Source organism: Alosa pseudoharengus, unplaced genomic scaffold (genome assembly GCF_046254945.1).
Source record: "Alosa pseudoharengus isolate Yale_2024_CS ecotype anadromous, Long Island Sound unplaced genomic scaffold, YU_APseudo_1.1 YU_APseudo_1.1_scf_2, whole genome shotgun sequence".
In the NCBI taxonomy this organism is placed as follows: domain Eukaryota; kingdom Metazoa; phylum Chordata; class Actinopteri; order Clupeiformes; family Clupeidae; genus Alosa; species Alosa pseudoharengus.
The window spans coordinates 38,195,195-38,218,430 of record NW_027468663.1 but is presented as its reverse complement, the minus strand read 5'-3'; the positions used below and the strand labels follow the sequence as shown (position 1 = coordinate 38,218,430).

Sequence of the window (23,236 nt, the reverse complement as noted above, 5' to 3'; positions counted from 1 at the left end):
AATTTCTTCCAGAGCTGTATGGTGTATCTGTGACTGTTACTAGCGTATGACATACATTATTTACAGATAACAGTGCCATCTTGTGGTGGGCAGCCTAACATGGTAGTTAAGCCTAAGATTATAGATTTTGATTTATTCACTGGTATCTAAACACTTCTGAACCCCTTTGAAAGCAGAAAAATCCTCAGAATAACCTTTATCCTACGAAGCACACTACCAGGACAGCCACTTTGCTAGCTTTAATAAAAGAAGAGACGAAGACATAAACCATGATTTACTGAATGAGTTTTATTTACTTTTATGGTACATACAAGCATCATCTGATATATCTGATATATATAATAAGTAAATAAAATACATGACATGGCAACTGACACATCTGATCAGACTGTGAGATCAAGATTGACCTAAAATATTTTAATCTGTGAGCAAATGACAATGACTTCACACTAAATAGGAATCTGAAAATAGGAATCTGATGCTCTTTTATATTTAACAGGCTTGAGACCAGTTTATAGTGCTGGTCCAATTCTCTTTACTGAGATGGTCAAGCCTATTTAATCAATCAATAGCTCATTTATTTAAGGCCTTTTTTCAGGGGTGGCCGTATTCCAAAAAAAAATATTCAAACCTTAAATAAATCTACTCCAATTCTTTCAGCCAGCAGTGTTTGAGTTCACCCACAACCACAACCATCAGGCAACTTCAGATTGTTCCCCCTCTCATAAAGGGATGGCTCTCCACTCTTTCCCCTCTGTAAGAGCACGAGGTTGGTGGATGAACACACTATAACGGACGCCCTGGTTGGCTGCAGCCCTCACAAAGCCGCTGTTGGCGGTCATGGTGACTGCGCGTAGTGAGTCTCCCGTTCCAAAAATCATGAGGGACCTCGGGTTCACCTTGGAGCTCATGACCAGGCGGTTTGTGCGTTCCGAGGGCTCATCAGGCACCACGGTGAGACGGGCAAGCAACTCATCCGCCCTGGCCTTCTCTCCCGGTCCGCCAAGCGTGTCCAGGATCACGCGGAAGTCCTGCACGGCTGACTGGCAGGCGAACAGTTCCTTGCCTTGCATGAACTCCTCGAGCTTGGGCAGAACCTTGTCCTGCCGCTCCTGGGCGGCCTGCTCGGTCAGCACCTGCTCCTTGAAGGCGAAGTGGCAGTGGCCGTGGCTTAGTGAGGACACGTAGGTGATGAGTGTGGTGATGTCCAGGTTGGCCCTGTTGCACACGTCCACCTTAACTTCGGTCGGGAAGGACAAGCGAGCTACAATGGTGTCTCTGTCCACACGAGTGTGCGTCAGCTCACCATCTCCCCCATCTTCTTCGTCATCATCGTCATCACCACCCTCCACCTCCTCCTCTTCTGCAGGTTCATTTTCAAGTCGTTGCTCATCTTCGCTGCTGCTCCCTTCCTCTTCCTCTTCTCCATCGTCTTCCCCAATTAAAGTATTCACAGCGACTATATCTCCCCTCACAGAGATGCCCATTTCCCTGAGGCGATCAGCCATGGGGCTGGACACGCCATTATAAAATGCAAAGATGATGTGAGGGTTGCTATACTGCACTGGCTGCTGACGACTGGCCTCAAGGAAGTCCTCGGCCTGACACACAACACTTTTGTCCCCGTACTGGCCTCGGCCCTGCCATATGTTGTGCAGTGCCTCTGCCTTGCGCCCAATGGCTTTGATCCAGGTATGTCCATTGTTGGCCACCACGTCTACTACCAGGGTCTGCTTCTGCCCATCCGGACCTTCGTAAGCAAACACATGGAGTACGCTCACCACCCCTTCTAGGCTCTCAGCTGACTCAACAATGGCTCTCAGGTGGGTGAGATTTGTGCTCTGCAGATGAGATTCCTTGATCTGCACCTTGCCAGCCTCAACCTTCTGTAAGAACTTGAGCTCAGCTCGAAGCTTGCTGCACAGCTTGGCCCTGCCTTCCACATCTCTGGTTTGTCTACTGCACAGCTGGTCTACACGCTCCAGAAGCTCCTTGGCCACCCTGATCCGGTCCTGTAACGTTAGCAGACACTGGGTCGCCATCGCTGTTGCATCATTCTGGAGTACATGGGAAACACAGAAAAAAAAAGACTACAGTAAAAGTGGTTGAGGGCAATGTTACAGTTAAGCCAACAAACTGACATGAATATTTCTAATCAACACACTTTCAATATGGCCCACTGTGATTTGGGGTCTAATTTTAAGTCATCTGGCTCAATGAGAATGCAATACAAGGTAACGTTCATCACACCTGTTACATCATCAACCAGGTGGGTAGTCACTTTTGGCTGACTTATGACGTTAGATGTTTTACCCTAGGTGATAGCTAACGTTAATTTACCATTAACATAACCTCAACTCCAACGAGTATCACCACATATGATTTTTCATATGGAACAGCCTAACGTAAACGAATCCATAATAACACATGCGGTTACTCTATTCGCTTTGAATAAAGGTACATTTGTCGATGACACCTGGTTTTGTACTGGACAAGTTGGTTGCTACTGTCCAGCTAACACGGGCAATCTAGCTAGCTAGACTGGCTAACTTAGCTAATACGTGGACATTGCATTGCACAGCAAGACAGCCGACCGGCTAACGATGGCTAATGCTTTTAACATTTGATTACGACATACTTGATTATAACTCCAAACACACAGCCATACGTTATCATATGCTGTTAAGTTAACGCCTCTGTCAATAAGTTGATATATTATGCTGTGTAGAAATGTATAACTTACTCTCTATTAAGATGAGTTTGACCATTTCCAGCTCGCATTTGGCTTCCTCCACTAACTCTGCGACACTTTAGCACATCTCTACTTTCTTCGGCAAGGTTGCATGCGCCACCTGTCTTGGAGGAATGGAACTACTTTTTGGTTGACAAAAGTAAAAACATGTGTGCGTAAGGTTGCATTTAGTATCAATGTAAGCCTATAAATAGAGTAAATAACTAATGAAAAAGATATGAGAAAGATAAGATAATTTTGAAAGTTAGGGCAATTCCATGTGCACTTCGCAGCTTTCACATGATGTTTGACATTCTCTCACAAATTCTCTTTATTTTCCCAGCTAAGGAGCAATTTGGTTTAGCCTACTGCAAAGAATAAGCACCAATGCACTCATCACAAACTAGCAAAAAGATCATAAATAGAGCATAAATACAAGCATAATAGCCTACATAACATTACATAGTACTTGCAATGGGATATCAGGTAGGCCTATATTTTTCCTAATAACGAGTCTATACAGTTGAACAATTTTCCCAAGCCCTTTTGTTTGTCACATTCAGGTTGCCAAACCAGCAGACTGTGGCAATAGGAGTTACTGAGATAAAGGCATTAATGTTCACAGATAACATAGAGACACATCCCTCTCTGATTCATTTCCTTATTTTAAGGTCAAAGGTCACCTTATATGCTTGCTTTGGTGATACTGCTGGTGGCATTATAACCTACCTGATTGGCAGAGAGTTGCACATTATTGTGTCAATTATTTGTCAATATCGAAACCTTATTGTATATTTCCACAGATGTTTAACTTCCCTTCCTCAAGCAGCTGTTGAAGGTGGGTGATCAAGAGTCAAACTCTACACACAGGAGACAACGAGAAAACAATGTCTGGGTATTGAATAGCCTGCTGGTTACTTACATTTTCATTCAGACCTTGTATTCTAAGATCTGAAGTGTGCATACCATGTACCATGTTTGCAAACTTAATTAAAACACAGTGCACTCCACTCTAAGTTGTCACTATGTTGGCATGAGAAATTAATCAATAAATGACAATGATGCAACAAATTACACATTTATTGTATATTTCTTTCTGTTAGATTTTATTTTCTATTAAAATGGCACAGATTATGTGGATGGCTATCAACATCTGATGACTCCTTTCAAGGTTTCACCTCTGAAAATGAGAAATGTGTTCCAACTGTCAAGTTTAATATTCACAGTCATTTTAATTAATCCAGCCTGATAGGGCAAACATCCGTTGGCCTACATAGAACAGACATCGCTCTGTTTTCCAAAAGGTACAGAGATAAGAGTGACCTCTAATTAGTTCTCTAAAGTCATCATGCATGAAGAGCTACCCCAGGGAGTCTGTGGACTCCATACAACCCACCCATTTATTTCTATTAGTGTGAATTGATTGTGGGGTTGTAATGTTTGTCTTCAAATGGACATAACTGCCTCAGATGAAGGCATTTTGAAACATCTAAATATGCAGCTGGAATTTGGCGAGTGTCATGTGCAGTTGACAGTGAATGAACTTTCTTAGCTGTGCTGTCACTGACTTTAAGAACAGATTGGTTTTGGCAATAGGCCTGATGTCTTGATTGACCAGTAGGCCTATGTTTTTGACCAACAAAAATGGTCCTATGAAATGTTCCTATTCTGCACATTCTTATAAAAACAAAGCGTTTGTAGCTGTGATTTTAATGACTTGGGGCAAGTGACTAAAGCAGTGTGCTGACAGTAGCCTTGGCTCTTAAAGCCAGCAGAGGGGGCTACACAAAGATGTCAACATAAGGTCATTCCAGACCTGTGTAGCACACTTTTACAAATCTTTTCACCCTTCTCTACCTCACACCATTTTTCGAGAAACGTTGCCTAGTGTTGTTGTTTTTTTTTACTATTAGCCTATACAGTTTTAAAGAGTGTCTTATGGGAGACAACCTTTGAAATATTTTGTCTTGTTGAAAGATATGCAAAGAATTGTATTAAAAAAAAAAAAACTATAAATAACTTACTAAATGTGGAATCCTTTTCAAGCCTCCAAACGTTCCTGTCTCTTTAATTGTAGACCCTGCTCTTTTCCAGCAGGACACTGACAAGCTCCTACGACGAGAGAGGATTTTACTGCAAATCCTCATCGCCTCCTGCGGACGCGAGCAGTGTCTGCATGGTAACGGTCATATTCGACGAGAGCGAATGCGTGGTCCTGACGCAACAAGTTTCTGGTTTCCAGTCTTTTTTCTGCGCCTAGATATCAAACTCTAAAACGCGGAGCTCTAATTCTCTTCCCCTAAATACTATAACCGAATTTTAAGACCATGCGGCTGTTGTAGTGTGTAATCACCTTGGTATTTTACACTAAATATTACAGCCATTGGATTGATAATGATGGGACTGTTCGGTTCACCGTTATCTTTGCGAGCTGTGGATTAATCGCACAAGAAAGTAATTTCTTCAGAGACCTAGTTTTTCTGCCTTCCAGTTTCACCCATCGCATTATTTCAGGATTATTCTTTTCATTTTGTATGGATATTTTCACCGAGCCCTGCAGATAGAGTATGCATTCCACAGGATGGGTGCGAACAATGGGAAACAGAGTGGGAGTGAAGGTAGGTGCCAAGCCCAAAGTTTCGCAGGGAGTGAAAATAGCCCCTTTCTACAGCAAAATGAGAGTGTGCAGAGGACTCTTCAGCTGCCATGAGTCATTGTCTACAGTTATCGCGTACTTTTCCTTCATTGATTATAGCCTGTATGTGTTTATACCATGGATGTTTATTATTTATTTGTCTTGCACGCGTTCATTAATGTATTTTTTGTGTTTTTTAAGTCTTTGTAGGTTACATAAATGACTAAACTATAGAAGGCATGGCCAAAAAAATGTGGCCGGCGTATCTCCAGGGATCACTGTGCCTGAAATGAGCTCAGCATTTTATGTGGCAGTTAGCTAAAGCATCCTTCTGTTACAGATAAAGGAAGAACAAGACACAAAGCCAACCACATTTCTTTAACCAAATGCCAGAACAGGGCTTAATTTAGGATAGCCTTGGTGCCAGTTTATTATAAATTAACAATGGACAATGAGGTTTGATATGAGCTTACCTTACTTTCCTTACCTACCTTACCTAATATACTGTAACCAGGCTGGACAATCAACTCCTCTGGTCTTTTGATCTGTTTTACATTTTGACAATGGCCTGATTTACCCCATGTAGAAGGTAAAAGTAGGCCTAATGTTTTGCATATGGCCTTCTGATCCCCCCCTAGAAGCATAAGGGGGTTGGTCCTGGTGCACTCAAACACTCTAAAGAAAGCCTGAACACGTTTCAGAGCCCCAAGAGGCAGTCGGTAGGGAAAGTTCCCTGTCAGTCTGAGTTGGATATGTCCTGTCTATTGCCAGGAATAGTGTGGAGTGAATGCAAGGCCCCAGCAGGTTTGGCATCCCCCAGTCGGCCTGTGTGTGCAGTCAAAAACAACTGCAGAAGAAACTCAGGGAGGAGGGAGTAGAGCGAAAATAAAGGACAGCCTGAAATGGCTGCACTGTTCTTCTAAGTGCGTTTTTCTGTCATCCCTATTGTGCATGGTAACATTGGCAGCCACAGAGCTGCAGTGGTGGAGGAGGAGGAGCATTGGAGTGTCACACACTGTAAGTGTACGTGTGGAGTTTTCGGGGGTTATTAGTGACCCACCACATGGGCTACCCCGATTGTGTACTTTAAGGGAAAGCAACAGGTTTGTCAACACAGTAAGTTTATAAAGTAATTATGAGCCAGTAGCACTAGCTAGGCCTACACTTAACTGCACTGCTGCCCATATAAGTGATGTGTTGCCTGCCTTGGCACATAAAGTTTAATACTTCTTTAGTATCAAGCCCACGTTGACCTTGGAGCGTCTGAAGTTTGCCTTTGGGATTCTTTGCATATAGCTGTATTCATTAGCTTGCAATTGTAGTATTAAGTTTTTAACTTGGCGTTCTAACTCATAACTACTAGCAGGGCCATAGCAGTCCTTCCCACAGAGCAAGTTTTGACTTTGTTAAAGACTTGTGGAAAGTGGTGCTGTAAACCGCACCACACTCTTTTTTTTTTTTCTAAGGTTACGTCTTGGCATTTTCCCAGAACTGGCACTCATGGATGACATCAGCAACTTTCCACAGTAAACAGTAGATGGTAAATGGCACACAAAAGAAACTTCTTTCTCAAGTTCTGAGATTGAGGTGTCTTGTAGTAATTGTGCATTATTCATGTGTGAAGTATGTTTCTTGAGCATGGCTCTCTTCATGTGGTAGATCTTCCCTGAAGTCTCTCTCTCTCCAGACTTCTGCCAAGGCCTGCTAAGGGATGCAGAGATTTACAAGGAATTGTGAAAAACAACTATTCCTGCCACAAATGTTTGACAGGATGGACATTTTTAGCACAAGAAACATACAGTGTATCTGAAAAGGAAGCAGACAAAGATGGTGTAATATATACTTTCCTATTTTTACGGCTGCATTCTCCCAGAGTGCTTTCAGACTGGAAGTGTACTGGTCTGTGTTTTCCTTATGCAGCTTTGTTAACAGTCTATCAAAAAGTTACCCTTATTTTATGATATATGATAAAATGGCAACACATATGATGTATGTAGATTAAGTAGCCTTGTAGATCTGTTACATTTGTCAGTGGCACTCACAACATTAAGTTGATTGGAACTTTGGTGAATTTCAGTGTCCTTTCCAGTTTTGGGAATACATCTAGGCAAGGCATGTATTTGTGATTTGTGAAACGTGTTATATCTAACTAATCATTAAAACAAATTCGGATTCAACATTTATACCAGACTGAATGATCATGTGCTTCTCACAAGCATCTTCATCTCTTCTTGGGCCTCCACACTCAGAGTGCTAAGGTGTAGAAAACCACAGGCACAACCACAGAAAACTCTTCAGCTGCCATGAGTCATTGTCAGAGTGCTAAGGTGTAGCAAACCACAGGCAAGCACCACTGCTTGGGCTGTCCCAAATCCCATCATTACTGAATATGGTTTGCTAATTAATCTCCTCGACATCATAACCCACATTCCTGAGAGACAATAGACAATAAACAATGCCTCTGATGTAGGCTAATTACACAATACACTGGAGCCTGGTGTATGGTTTAGCTCCATTTGCACCCCACCTTCTTGATCCGTTGCAAAACCCTAAGTCTAAAACACAGCGTGTCTTCTGAACATGGAATCCTTCAGATAATTGAAAAGAAAGTGTGTTTACACTCTAAAATGTGCTCAGGATGCTGTATGCCCATCAAACTATTCCTTCTATGGTAAGAAAAGTCTTGAGCCAAACTTATGTTGACCTTGAGTTCCAGGTATGATTGTAAACATGCTAAATTTGTACTGCCTTCCAGGTAGTTATGTCTCCTATGTAACAAAAACATCAGGGAAGCCCTCTGCACTAACCCTCTCACACATGTGGAGAAATGTCTGGACTTTAATGAATAACACAATCGGTGTGACTTGATTGAAAACCTGTCATGCTGTTTTTTTACTTAGTTGGGAATAAACGCATAAGGCATAAAGATCTTGCATCTTCTTTCTTACGGCGAAGCTTGTCTCAGCTAAACATTTCAGTGACTCTTCTTTAGTAGAGATTCACTGAAATGTTCTCATGTTATTTAATTGGATGAATGTGTACATACAGAACTGGGTATTTTTGTAAAGGATTGTGTCCTCTATGTGCACGGGAGGTGAGGGTTTTGTGTCCTGTATGTGCACGGGAGGTAAGGGTTTTGAGTCCTGTACGTACAGTATGTGCACGGGAGGTAAGGGTTTTGAGTCCTGTACGTATATGTACGGGAGGTGAGGGTTTTGTGTCCTGTATGTGCACGGGAGGTGAGGGTTTTGAGTCCTGTATGTGCACGGGAGGTGAGGGTTTTGTGTCCTGTATGTGCACGGGAGGTGAGGGTTTTGTGTCCTGTACGTATGTGCACGGGAGGTGAGGGTTTTGTGTCCTGTACGTATGTGCACGTGAGGTGAGGGTTTTGTATCCTGTATGTGCACGGGAGATGAGGGTTTTGTGTCCTGTACGTATGTGCACGGGAGGTGAGGGTTTTGTGTCCTGTATGTATGTGCACGGGAGGTGAGGGTTTTGTATCCTGTATGTGGACGGGAGGTGAGGGTTTTGTGTCCTGTATGTATGTGCACGGGAGGTGAGGGTTTTGTGTCCTGTATGTATGTGCACGGGAGGTGAGGGTTTTGAGGCATCTGGAATGCTTCTGCTCAGAGCAGCCTATGTGATGAAGTGAAATGGAATGCTGGGCATTTATTAACAGTGTAGCCTACACTGTTCTGTGTAAGGGGGAAGGGTATGGAGGTGATCTCTCAGTACTACCTATTCACTTGCTATTCAAAATGACATAAATGACCTCCAAACACTGACTCAACAAGTGAGCGATAGCCTAATTACAGTAAACCTTTTCATTTATGAAGTGATCTGTTAAATGATGTGTTGTGAGAGAATTGTTTCCGAAAGAGTCATTGTGATTCAAATGACCACATTAATGAAGTGCGAGCAAATATGGCGCTTCAATAGCCTATACTTTCTTCTTTTGCTAGCAGTTCTCTTTCAAGAATGTTATTGTGATATACTGTATTTAAATCTGCTTAATTGATCTGTTTGATTTGTGGTTGTAGCTTTAGTACCATTTTGGAGTGATGCTACGGGTGTACTGACACGTCTCATGATATTCTTTGTGTTCATAGGGAAAGGCAGTTCCAGTATTTCCTCCGACCTGAGTTCAAGTACGGATCAGACGTCGACCAAGGCTCCAAAGAATGCAGCTACCAGTGAAGGTAGGGCATATGGTCCTCATTATCCATCATTGGTCTGTGTTTCTTTTTTTTTTTCTTTTCTTTTTTTCGTGCAGTGTTGACTATTTTTGGAAAAAAATGTGTTTTAGAGGTGCTTTATACTAAAAACAAACTGGTCAGAGCCCTCACCGTTGAGAGAGAGAAGAGGCGCTCCCACGCCACACCCACCCACCTCCCAACTCCATTTTGAAAAACCCAGGCCCCCAATAACAGGGAGAAGGGCCTAAATCCATGGAGGTGCTTAGGAGATAGAGAGCCTCATGGAAAGAGATAGTGTGTTTGGGAGAGAGAGAGAGGGAGAGAGGAGGAGGAGGAAGAGAGGGTGTGCAGTGAGGCTCTGTCTTTCTGCAGGGGTGTCTTTTTGAGGCCTTGCCTCTGTTCTTTTTTATGGACTGACTAGCTGGTATGAATAACTCACAAAATTGCTGCGCACCCACAACGTTCTACAATAAAATGAAAACAACTTTAAGTATGTGCAACGCTGAGTTGTGTTGCTCTTCATGAGACTCCGTTTAATCGTATTTTATAGTGCCAGAGTTCTCAAAGATACGGATTTGTTTTTGTTTGTTTTTCTTGAATGCATGCGAGCACATACTCACTCTCTCAGTCACTCAAACGCACACATGATGAAACTCAAAAGCACACAGTCCGTAATTTGCAGCTCTGGACATTATGTCTCCATAATAATAGCAGGGAGGGCTGTCCTCTCCTTTCTAAAATAACAGTGATGTGGGCAGTGCGGAGCAGAGACGCGAGGAGCGGGAGGTTGGGCCGGCCCAGGAAGCATGGGGGCCTGCTGGGAGTGTGAAGGGAGGCGGCCTGCTGCTGGCCGCTGCACCGCGCCGGGGAGGGCAGCACGGTGAGCGTTCACGTTGCGGCGTCTGTGGTCATGGGCTGCTCCGTGGCCTGTCCAGCGCCTGGGAGTGGGAAGGACTTGTCTCGAGCACGCTGCTGTAATGTCAGTGTTGTGTGTGTGTATCCCGCTGCTGAATGACTGCCTGGAGCGCCTCTGATTTATAGAGCAGCGTCGCGACGTCAGCCAAGAGAAGAAAAAGAAAACAGAGGAGCTGCTCCGAGGAGCTGTGGTGGTGAGCGGACAAAGCATCCCCAGGCGCACTCCTTCTCTCTGACTGGGTTATGTGTTCTCAAAAAACAGGCAGCAACATTTGGAGGACCTACTGTACCTTACAAGTCTCTTGCACTGCTTCACTGCTGATTGTTCACGTTGTTCTGACAAAGAACTACCCTGAAAACTCCAGAGTTCTCGCAAGAGCACAATTTCAATTGTCTCTGCGAGACACTCTGGCATTGAGTAATGATTCACGTTACTTTTGCCACTTGTATCACGGGGAGCCAATCACATCAATGGACCCCTCGAGTTGGGCCATTACATTATTCGTGGCCAGACCCTTAATCTTTTTAGATTACCAGGGTCTGGAATATCCAGGCTAACAAAGAACTGCCTTTGACAAAAAGTGGGTCTTTTGACTGACATGCAAAGCACCCAACCACAGACTGTGTGTACTGTGTACTCATGTGAAAGCAGCAACACTCACAAGGAAGTGTGTGCAGCGTGCACATACTGTAGTTGTGACTGAACATGAAGAAGGGGGTAGGACTAACAAGCTCCCAGTAACAGGGGCACTTTTGGGCTGACCGTGTGCTTAGCAGCCTATGGTGCTGTATTGGCTGTGTTGTCTCGGTCCTCCGGGACATAGCTCTGTGATGCTGCTAGAATAAATAGAATTTGCTGATCCATTGTGAACAGAAGAATGGGAAATTTGTCCTGTGGCTTGGTCACACACCACTCGTAAACTGAGATGCTTTATCTCTGTGTGTTGGGTGGAGGTTAGCGTCGGACAAGCCTTCCCTGACAGCGATCCAGTGAAGTGTTCACAAAGTGTTAACAGGAGAATCTTCTTGCCGTCTTTTTGAGGACTTATTCTTACATTTTATGTGTTTGTATCTATCCTGTCTGTGGAACCAGGGGTTAGTTGTTGGTCTGTACTGATATCTTTAGTAGAGCAAGGGGCATTGTGCAGTCCAACGTTAAGCCTTTTAGATTGCATTGTTATAAAGGCAGCGTTTTCCACCACCGTTTCCTTAGTGATAAGTTACCAAGGCCATGTGCCAGTCAGCTCCAAGTAAGTGGCTTTGGTACTGGTTTTGTGGGCGTGTGTGTGTTTTGAGGTAGCAACCAACCAAGGAAAGAAACAGGCCTCTTATTAAGTGCCCTGGTGAATGGATTTGTGGGGACCATGGAATATTGTCACCTCAGTTTGTGGTCTCTACTCTTTATTTAAGCTGTGTGATTTCATGCACTTCCACACATTTCCTGAAAGTTTGAAGAGATAATTTATTATGATCTAGACGCAGCCAAATGCACCAATCAAGCATTTCTTCTATTGACTTCCATCGACTTCCATCAATAACACCAATGTGACTAATGAGTAGCGAGTGACTAAAGCAAAAGACTGGTAATCATGACTGACTTTGTGAGAGCGGAATCCTCAGATGATGATTACATTGATTGACCAATCGAGATCCAGAGCCAGGCACGCGTCTTTTTGAGTAGCCTTTACAGGTGAGGAAGCAGTAGTTCCAAGTATGTAAGTATGCAATGGGTCTGAATTACGCTAAGCTAGGCTACTGTAACTGTGTCTGTTTCAAAAACTGACTAAAAAGCATAACCTTTCTGGACTTAAAATCGGGCAAATTAACCTCACATAAAAATAAAAAAAATATATACATTTCACTTCTTAACAAGCATAAATGACTTGTTTTATGTAAACAACAAAAGAGAGTGTGGAAAAAACCCTATGCAACTGGTTAACATTCAACTGCTCAAATAGTCAAGTATTTCTACAGCGATTCAGTCTATTGGAGACTTGTCTGCAGTGTCTTTGTGTGTGTGTCTGTGTATGTGCTGCAGCAGTCCATCTGAATTTTTAATTGATTTAAGTTCTTGTCCTTAGTATCTTGTTCTTCAATTTAGCCTCAGCAAACTCCATCTTCATCCTCTGCAGCAGCTCAGGAGACAACACCTCTAGGGTCAGCTCTTCCAAGTTGAACGTTATGGATTGGTTTCAGTTTCTCTCATGCAGACGTGCACACGCATGGCATGCATACCAGCAGTCTCCTCGCCCATAGTTTGAGAAACGATATGCTGCGTCCCAGCAAAGATTCTGGAGCGGAGCTCTTTAGGCCCAGTGCAACTCCAAAGAGGAGGACAAAAATGAACGTCCGGCTTGAGGCTGTGCCGGACGCCGGACAGGGCGTTTAAAATCCGGACGTACAACCACCCTAGGTGTCAGACTGGGTTATTGCACGCACAGAGAAAAGAAGAGTGTGTATCCTCTTGTCTAACTTTGGGCTGGGGTAGACAGCAGCTAATTTACCTAAATGTTCCTTTAGGCCTTTACCTATCAGATTCTACCCAAAACCCAAAGGCTTTCTATCAACTGCCCTACCACTCTGTGATGGGTGTTTGGCCATAACATTTTTTCTGTTTTTCTTTTCCAAAAAGAAAGCAACAAGGCTGGATTGATTTTATCAAGTGTAATTAGCCTAGCAGCCCTTACTACCCTGCTGGAAGCAATCAGTAGCCCCACGCCAGCCACATCTTTAGGCAGCATATGGTCTTGCTGTGCTAATCCTTCAGCAGTAAACAACAGAACACTTAAGAGCTGACCCAAAGAGGCCTTCCCACTGAGGCAACATGTTAGACTAAAGAGTGCTGGCGGATTTTGTGAAATGATCAGATTGTTTTCTGACAAAATGTTGTCTTTACTACGGATACTCCTGACTTTTTTCATAGCATCATTCTCCATGTTTTGGAGAATTATGTTTTTTAAGACCGCTATAGAGTTTATACCCATACCAGTCAGACTAAGTAATATTCCAACCCGGTGGCAGAGACAAACTCATCGTTAGTCACGGAGTGTTTGAGGAGGGGTGATGTGAATCTCTTGGAAGATCTCAACAGGTTGCAGCCAAGAGCTGACTTTAAACCATCAAGCTAGAAGCTACAGTACACACAGAGTTCTGCTAACCTCAAAATGGGCCTCCAACTGTTTCAACATGGAGCTAAAAGTCTGTTCTATGCTCCAACAACGACAGTACTTGTGCAGAATTGGTTTTACTCAGAACCTGAAGCCAGAGCCTAAAAACAGCTGTATTGCCATGGAGGTTTTCCTTCAAAATCATTTGGCGCCGATTGGCAGCTTTAAGGGTTCACTTACAGGGACAACGCTGAAGAGCTCTTTATTTAGGGAAAGTGTATGGGCTGTGGGAGATGGAGGCAACTGCCACAGAGAACTCAGTAGGAGGGCACGGTAATGCAGACATTACTCATAGCAGTCGCACAGTGTGGGGATGTGGGGTTTTATAGCCCAGCTAAGATGCACTCCCCCGCTCTGTGCAATACATTTTTAGAAAGCTTGGTTGGGAGCAGAACTCCATCTTGGGCTTCAATGAATGTAAAGGCCATCTCTTTCAGAAATAGATGAACCAGTACATAGAAATTGTATAGTGGAGAACAGTCTGATATGTTTATGTCTGAAAATGTTTCAGTGCTTTCTCAAATCATTTTCTCAGAGCAAAACAGAGGTTGTTCTACTGCAAATTAATCCCTCTTTTCTGTCAGTCAAAGTAATGATGTGTACACTTGTTGCTACATTGTATCTTGTCATTGTCCGAGAACTGGCCTGCTATCTCACACATCAAGTGAGGGGATGGAGGAGGAGAATGCGGGCGTTCTAAGTGTGTGTGGGTCGGCCGGTCGGAAGAAATCTGATCTGTGTGTCTGGCGCACACTGGAGAAAAGAGTCAAGGGTGAGCTGCAGTTCACTGAGCGGGGAGACGTGCCAGGGTGTAGTGGGAGGGGGCGGAGATGGGGTTGGGGTCACGTGTGCAGCAGCCGTATCAGTGTGGGCTTGGGTATGGGTGTGGGTCCACTTGTCTTTTTGTGCAGGTAATTCCTCAGAGAAATGCTAGAAAATGTTTAGCAAGATATCAGATATGCTTGCCAAATTATCTAGTTGTCACATGTTGAAAGCAGGCTGTTCGTGCTTGTGAAAGTTTGGTCAGTTGTTTTGAAATGAAATTAATCTGATAGGTTGTTCATATACAGTTGCCACATATCAACAATAGCCCTCTGAGGTCTAACCAAACACCTGTGTCTGACAAGCATTTCCAGCAGTCTTGCAGCAATACTCTGTAAACATTCCTCTCAACATAAGGTTGGAAGTTTGAGATAGGCTTTTTACACAAAAACACTTTACAGACTCTAATACACACTGCAAGAGCAGTATTTTGGTGTGGTTTTGCTTTAGATTGTAAAATAATACTGTGCATCATTTGGGCTGATTCAGCAGTATAAACTTTCCTTCATTGGTTTTAAAGGAAGCATGAGTAGACAACACAATACTAACACCCAGAACTGCTTACAACCCTTGAAATAATTGTACAAATATTATTCTAACTTTACAGGTCAACATATTTTTAACGGAAGTCTTACTTACTCATCCTATGTTGTTCTCGCCAAACACCTGTCTGTCAGAAACCTGATTGTGTAGGTCTCTGACCACATCCAACTCTTGGGTGTACAAGCGGAGTCAGTCATATTTTCATACCTGTTTGTGTGTATAGAAAAAAACAAGACAAATAGTCAAGATACTTTATGTAGGCCAGATATAGGCCTATTGGACAAAGTGCGTTGAAAGCACATTTAATAAGGCTCTTAATCTCACACTTACTGGCACATCTTCCCATTTTAGAGGCCCGCAGGGCTGACTATATCACTGGTAGGATGAGGACAAATGAGACAAAATGAGCACACAGGATGCTGTTCTAACTGACACGAAGGAAGATATATATTCCTTATGTATTGATTGAGAAAATACTGTCTAAAAGACACACAGTATCTATCTATCTATCTATCTATCTATCTATCTATCTATCTATCTATCTATCTAAGTGAATCACACACATCTCTGTGATGACTGATAGGAGACTGTTTGGGGAAAACAAATCCACACCAGTGGCACCTTGAAACTTCTCTGCTCAGCAGCTGTTGATTGGGTTGGTGCCATAGCATGATAATACTGAGGGCTGTGATTTGGACTTTACTTCCTGCCTTTTCCCTGGTGGTGTGGAGCACCTGCTCTGCACTGCGCACAGTCATCTGGTCCACCACTGTTTTCAGAGACACTGGATCAAATCCAAATCTTGTGTGTTTTGAGGTTTTTTTTTTCTTTGGCAAGCTGTGGGATGGGTGGTGGAGATGAGAGCAATGTTGGTTATGGAGGTGTTCCATGGAGCCTAATAGGAATTGATGCTCCAATTGGAAGAGCTTTAGTGGATTGTTGGGCATTGCCATTGGAATATGGCAACTTTTTGGAAAATTAGCTTATTTGCTGTAACCCCAGAATTAGATAAAAGGATATGTTGATTGCATGCAGCACTTGAAAAGCCCCGTTGTTGGTTAACAGCAAAGACCAGAGCTGCTTAGCATTAGGCTATCCCTTAATGTTCTTCTGAAAGATGTAGCTAGTAGTGTTCTACTATGGTTTTGTGTGAGATGTCACCACAAACATAGTCTGGCACAGTATCCGATGGAAATGAGGGAATCCCATTGTGTCTGTCCTCAGACCCAAGCTCAGTTTGTGAGAGCATTGTACAGTGCGGCGAGTTGGGTCGTGATGACCAACATGTCACTGTGTCTTCAGACCGGAAACAGGTGTGGCCAAGATGCCAAGATAGGACTGCAGCCGAGGTGAGAGAATGAAGGAGACAGCAGTCATTTGCAGACTGTCCTATAGTTCCCTGTTGTTTATTACATTGTATTTTTAGATAGGTATGAGGCAGGATTTGCCACTATAATAAACCCACCAGAGAGGGGGATGGGGTGGAAGAGAAGGTAGAGAGAAAGAGGGATAGAGAGAGGGACAGGGATGGTTGAGGGGGGAGAGGAACAGACTTAACAGGTATTCTAAATGGAAGGAGACTCAATATTTTGTGAGCTACTCACTGGAATTTAATATTTTGTTTCTGTGATCTGAGCTACGGATTTGAAGAGAGTCCCAAACCCAACCACACTGTTATTCTTTCCAAGGAGCCTCAGCCATAAAATCCTCTAACTCCAAAGTGATTATAGAAGGTTTGTCAGGGCTTGAGCTGTTATTAAGCTTCATTCCATACTCAATTTCACATCAGAAAAGTGGAATCATCACTTGTATGGGATATACTATATTCATCTGGTTTTGTTGTGAAATAACTTTATAGTTGACATAGAAAAATAACAAATGAAAGAGTTGTGAAAAATGTGCTGCAATTTAGTGAAATGTCAGATGATACCCCCTTACAAACGCCCGACATGAAATCTGCACCGACATCTGAGAGGCACAAGTCCCCCTCCCCCCAAGAAAGATGGTGCCAAGTACTCGCCAAAAGAGAGTTGCACTCTCATGTCAAACAACGGACTGATTACAGCAACCACAATATGCTCTTGATTAGCAAGATAGAGATGTAGTCATGCTAGGTCAATCTGCTGGGCAAGTGAATGCGTTTCTTATGTGAAGAGAGAGGACTATATAAACACTATGCCCAGTGGGGCCCGCCACTGTTGCGGAGGGCTGCAGCGGTCTCCGTCGTCTAGAGGGGATGTGGTTCACTTAGAACTGGCTTCAGAGGGATGCTTCACTATGTGGATTTGTGGGCTCTTATAAACCACACTTTAAAAAAAGAGAGCTTGGCTAGATCAGACCTTGAATTATGAGGATGAATGTGTGCAGACTTATAACAGTGGTAAATATACTGTATGTGTGCATGGCCACAGATCTGTATAGTGGATTGGTACCATTAGTGGACTTTTGTGTATCGGTATAGGCCATTGAATGAAGTGTCATAATTCTTTTTAGATAAGGTAATTGCCTTGCCATTTCCTAGTGCAAGGAAAGTGTTTGCTTTCTGCCACCCTAATAACAGTGATGACATGAGTGCAAGGAAAGTGTTTGCTTTCTGCCACCCTAATAACAGTGATGACATGACGTCCTGTGTGAAATTCAGAATGCAGAAAATCATTTAATCTCTGTTCCTCGTCTGCCCAAATGTGGTCTGCCAGGCACATATCTCCCCGAGCCAGCTCTCTTTCGTGGTCTCCATATGCCTCACAGCGTGGCTATCCCCTTACACAATCACAGAGGGAAATCTGTCCCGAGCAAACTTCAGAATTCCTCAAACGGATACCTATTCCGTTGAGCGGGGGATTCTCTAAACATCGCTGTGACTTACAGCGCTGGCTGAAGGGAGAGAGGCAGTCGTGGGAGGAGGAGAGCAAATCCTATCGGGTGGCGTCATGTAGTAGGGACTGATATAATAAGGTGGAAGACATGCATGCTGTGTGTGTGTGTGTGTGTGTGTACTGTGTGTGTGAGAGAGAGAGAGAGAGAGAAAGAGAGAGAAGCAAAGAGAGAGAGAGATATTGCGACGCCTGCCTGAGGCTCACATCAAACACATAGCCTTACAATCAGTGCCTTGTGGTGGAGTGCCCGTGCTTGTGCGCTGCTTGCTGGTTTCCTGCCTGGGGGAACACTCTGGAAGTCTGGAGAACAGGAAGGCAGTGGGCAGCCGTCCCCATTGTGCCCAAACCACACTCATGATGTCACTGCTTCCTGCAGGTCAGCCAGTGTTGCCTTCCACCAAAAGGTGCAGTATGTTTTTGTCTGAGAAACTCTCTGTTGGAATCGTTCAGTGGCCAAGGCGCACTGGTCATTATATTGTCCGATAAGGGCCTAACTGCTTCGATTTGAGGAGGAATGCCTTCAGGGTGTCGTGATGAACCTCTGTGCAACACGTGAGTTGTGGGGGAGTGAGAGCATGGAAATAAATTGTCTTCAGGGAAGTTCACATGAAGATATTTGTGGCAATGGAAGGCACTGCATTCAGGGCCCATTCACAGACTACTAAAACATCCCCTAGAGGAACAATTTTCAGTGTTCCAGACTGTGTCTTATTGCCACGTTTCTTTTTTCTCTTTTTCTTCAGTCTGCCTGCCTGCCCGTGTGTACCACAGTGTGAAGCTAAAACCCTTTCTGGGTCGAGATGAATGCGCTCTGAGCCCGACACAAAGGCGCTGAATAATCAGCCCACAGAGCAGAGGGTTGCGGTGTCACTAGCTGATGTGATTACACCGGGTGAATCGAGAGCGGCCAAGCCAGGTGCCTGCTTCTCACCTCACCTCCCAGTTTGACCTGAATAGGGCGGGAATCGGGCCGCACTGGGAAATGGGATTTGGCTTATTGGCACAGGCTATTTATGTGGCCTGCCTTCCGGCGACTCATGACACGGCAGAGCATTTCATTCAGTGAGGTCACCCGCTGCCCTCCTGGGCGCCCGCGCCGTGCCACAGCTGCGGAGTGTCAGCTGTTCCTGTCTCAGACCTCTGCTGCGTGGAGACGTCTTTAAGTTCATAAGTACACACACACACCATCTACTCATTTAATGAACAGCATCTTCACCTATGTATGTGGGTGGTGCTGGTTTAGTGGTTAGGGTTCTGGAGATCTGAAGTGTAATGGCAGAATCTTGTGGGATTGATATCAGGCTCTGCTACTGTTAGCCCCAAGTGGCTCTTGGAGGACTGCCCCTGTTGTGTTCAGTCAAGTGCATCAGCTAAATGCCTGATGCCATTTTCAACAAAGAAATCAAGACATGATTGGGAGACGTTCGTTCTCACCTGCCATGGCGTATGTGGGGGTCATTAGCATTGTGCTGCTGGTGTGGACACGTGGGCTGAGGCCGGGGGGGGGGGGGGGGGGGGTACAGCACATCTGGCTGGCCCCTCCGTCTGTCTGGTGATTGTGAATCCACAGCAGCCCAGACCAGGACGACCAGCCATCCAGGCGGAGTAGAATACTTCTCCAGACCCTTTCTGCTTTCTACATCACCAGTGCTGCTCCGTCGCACCAGAGAGGAGGGGGAGAGAAGGGGGGTGGGGGTAGGGGGGAGAGTAGGGTGAACTGGTTAGAAACATGAAATGCATTACTTTTTGTCCTTTACTGTGGCAAAGCCTTAGTTTAAAGACCAGATGTTTGAATATTTCCTCTATGATGTTTTTGATTTAATAAAAGAAGGGGGCCCTGTGCCCATATGGATGAGTAATTTCAGGAAAGAACTTTGTCGGATATGTTCCAGAATTTATGGTGACACGATGACTCAGGCTCTTTTTTTTAATATAATAATTAGAGAAGGGAAACATCAAAGACGTAGCAGGGAGACCTAGCTACGTTCACACAAAGAATATTGGACGGAAAATGTGCATTGCAAATCAAAATAGAAGCTCTTGGCTTTTTTGCGCTTCTGAAGGAAAAAGAAACAACTCTGAGCTCTAAAAGTCTTCTTTGTTTCATGCTGGTCATTTACCTTGAACAGTGCTTTGTTTCAGCCAATTTGCAGTACAGAGAATAATAGCACAATTGCACTCCTAACTCTCTACACAGATTGTAGCAGCAGTGGTTCAGCACTTCAGACATAGCTTACAGCCAAGTGTGCTTATGATGAAATATAAAAAAGAGGCCGAGAAGTGCAAGTCTCTCTCCTATAGTATAGTTACAGGCATGTGTGGTGAGATGGCTGTAAATGATTCGTCCATGTGGTCTCATTGATGGTCTGCGAGCGCAGCTGCTCCGAAATGCATCTGCATTGCTCGGATGAGCCAGAGAATCTCGCATGAGAAGCACAGAAGGCATTTTAATCAGAGCAAGATGCCCTGCTCCAGGCTGAGGCTGAGGCTAGCATAGGTCTGTCAGCAAGCACCACGCTAGTCAGGATCATCAGTCGAGCACAGAAAAGTCCAGGTGAAAAAGTCCAGTGTGACCGTATTGAGAGGATAAAAGTAAAAAAAAAAAAGCTAATCAAATTTTTAAGAGTTTTTCAGCTCAAAGTAGTTTTTCATCTCTGTAAATATATATATACACTGAGTTTAGATGGGATAGAAAATTAAGCTAGTTTTGCCAGCGTGCCATTACACAATGATATGAAAGTTTACACAATCATATGAAAGTTTGTTTCTCAGTTGAACGCTTTACTTAGGCCACATTTTAGAAGCGCGCACATGTGCCAGATCACAGTGCATCACTGACCACGACCTGAGGCTGTGGGATTGCAGTGCTGAAATGTGACAAGTTATCTGGGCAGTGCTGAGATCAGGTTGCTGGCGGCTGCCAGAGGTCAAGCCCTGTGTCGGCCGGCGTGAAAAATGGCTCATGACATCACACTTCACGTCTGTGAACTAAAGAGAGCTGTGATGAATAACCAGCGAGAGGAGGCGGCCGGAGAGGAGGCTTTGCGAGCCGAGAAACGCGTTGTGATCAAAGAACTTAAAGGCTTTTGTGAGTTGACTGAATGTGACTGGTGATTTACTACAACTGTGGAAGATGGATGTCAAAATTGGCCGGTTCAAAAATTGAAGAATGTGTGTTAAGTGAGTGTGAGTGGTTGGTGTTGTGTGTGTGTGTGTGTGAGAGAGCCTGTGTGTGTGTGTGTGTGTGTGTGTGTGTGTATGTGTGTGTGTGTGTGTGTGTGTGTGTGTGTGTGTGTGTGCATGTGCAGCAGAGCAGTAGATTTTACTTGACATTAAACTCTGTTTCAAACGTAAATGGGATATCAGGAGTTGATAAAAACTCTAGACAGTAACCAAATGTGTCTGTGATGCCTAGCACGTCAGTTCCACTTGTGCATGCCAGTGTGTTAAACTCAATCTCCACTCTGCAGATGAAATTGTACTAGGATTAAACGCCATAAAACTGTGTCTGTCTGACCTCCCCTTCACCCTCACCATGGCCTCAAGGAGTGCGCTGAACACACTGAAAGCTTGGCCCTCATTCTAATCTCAGTTTGGCCCTTCAAAAGAGCTGATTTTTAGCCGTGATTGCACCAAAGAGGTCAGTCTCCAGATAAACCACTATCTGGATTCTCTGCACTTACCAAACAATTTGCTTGGAGGTCCCTCCTCCTGAGATGAAACAACGTTTTGTTTGTGTGTTGTAAATGTTGTTGCTGTGTTTGTTTTCCTTGACTAAAGGACCGATATATGCCGAGATGGCAGCATGAGTCGGCCGAGGGGCCAACAAACCCTGGGATTCCTCTCAGCCATTCCCAAACAGCCCTGTGTGTGTGTGTGCGCGTCGGGGGTTGGTTTTCATTTGGAGACCAGTCGTTCCCAATGATCCGGTCAAATGGCAGGAAGTGAGCAGAGCGGGACTCTCCTGGGTTCTAGCAGTAGCCTCCTGCATGCCCTAGGCAGGCTGGCCAATGGCATTCCTCACATTCTGACGTGTCACTTCTAAGACCTATCGGTCAGTCCTAGCTCACGCTTTGTGCTTATCACTCACTGCCTTATGTGTCGACTGAAGCAGACTGAATAAGGGTTGTTATGATTGTGGACAGGGTTTGTGTTTCACCAGGTCAACCTAGTGCTTCTTAAACGTGATGCTTACATGCGATATGTTGTGGGTTTAAAAAGGATTTCTGAACACATTTTAATTTATGTGCTTCATTGGGGCCATAAAGTTATTGGGATTGGGGGCAGCTTAAGTTTTCTCAAGCAAGAAATTATCCGTAAGAATAACCTTATTATTACTTCATGTGGAATTACCCCATAAGAAGATTTGAACTAGCGTTGGGCACAGATTATTTAGACACAAGTGGTTTTGTGAAGATGTTTTGACTGGTGAGAACAGTGTTGACAAAGCTATAGATTATCTTAGGCAGCTTACCTGTCCTTAGGTTTATCTATGTCTCATAAAGAACCCTATAGTGGATTTAGACAGGTAGGCCTATAGCAGTTCAAGTATTCATCTGTTTTGCTAATCTGAACAAACTGCCCAAATATTCCATACATAACAACAATCTGTTCCAAAATGTCACATCAAGCTTTGTTTTCAGTCATGATGTGTCAATCATCTAGATCTCCTTATCTTTTTGCGTTTACAGTCTCCCAGTTAAATAGTGTTTCACATGATAAGTGTTATAATGATTACTGAAGCTTGAACCATAGAGTTTGGCAGGAGGTGAACGTTTCTCATCCGGTGCTGTGTTGAGGGACAGACATTTGTTAAGAGTTGTCTAAATGGTTAAAAGGTGTTTCCTGGGCAGATAGGTCCAAGTTATGCCTGTGTTCTTCATCTCCAGCTATTGGTCTGGAATATCAATCAGGCTGGCAGGCCAACGCAAAACAGGAGCTCTGCTTAATAAGCCGGAGCAGCCGAGGAGGCAGAATTTGTGAGAGTGCTCAAAAGACAGAAATTGAACCTGGTGGTCGCTTGATTTTCCCCTCATTTAGTCTGCCATGAGCAGCTAGCATTTCACATGCATAGTAGTTGGAAGGCCGCATCCTATGGGGACAGTGATTTACAGTGATGGCATGGGCATTTTCTCTGTAACCACACATATCACCTCGTTTGCACCCTAATAAAATGCCATCTGCTATGGAATTAACTGCTTTTAAAACATATCATATATTAATTTATGGCTACGATCCTTGGTTTTATATAATTGTGGGATTCTGAAATAATTTGTGGTTCGAGGGTTTTTTCCCCCCGTCGAGCTGAGTTAGTGCTCTGGTTGGGTGACTATATTTGTTACATGAACGTC

General features: G+C 44.0%; 2 protein-coding genes across 2 annotated transcripts in view; one reads left to right on the top strand and one right to left on the bottom strand.

Annotated features, from left to right (window-relative positions):
• Positions 1–268: 268 nt before the first annotated feature.
• Positions 269–2,851, bottom strand: cunh7orf25 (chromosome unknown C7orf25 homolog). The gene is made up of 2 exons (XM_076294917.1): positions 2,744–2,851; positions 269–2,057 (listed from the first exon to the last, which is right to left on the bottom strand). The coding sequence occupies exon 2, from the start codon at positions 2,040–2,042 to the stop codon at positions 723–725; it is 1,320 nt and encodes a 439-aa protein (XP_076151032.1). The 5' UTR covers positions 2,043–2,057; positions 2,744–2,851; the 3' UTR covers positions 269–722.
• Positions 2,852–4,400: 1,549 nt separating this feature from the next.
• The window catches only part of fbxl7 (F-box and leucine-rich repeat protein 7), a 29,187-nt gene continuing 10,351 nt past the window's right edge, over positions 4,401–23,236 (top strand). Inside the window, exons 1-2 of the mRNA XM_076294916.1 lie at positions 4,401–5,349; positions 9,476–9,565. Of these exons, the coding sequence (XP_076151031.1) occupies positions 5,313–5,349; positions 9,476–9,565 (127 nt within the window). The 5' untranslated portion in view covers positions 4,401–5,312. The remainder of the gene's footprint in view (positions 5,350–9,475; positions 9,566–23,236) is intronic.

What these genes read in the sequence shown, in the direction of transcription:
- cunh7orf25 (XM_076294917.1), bottom strand. Translation starts at nt 2,042, where the DNA reads ATGGCGACCCAGTGTCTGCTAACGTTACAGGACCGGATCAGGGTGGCC.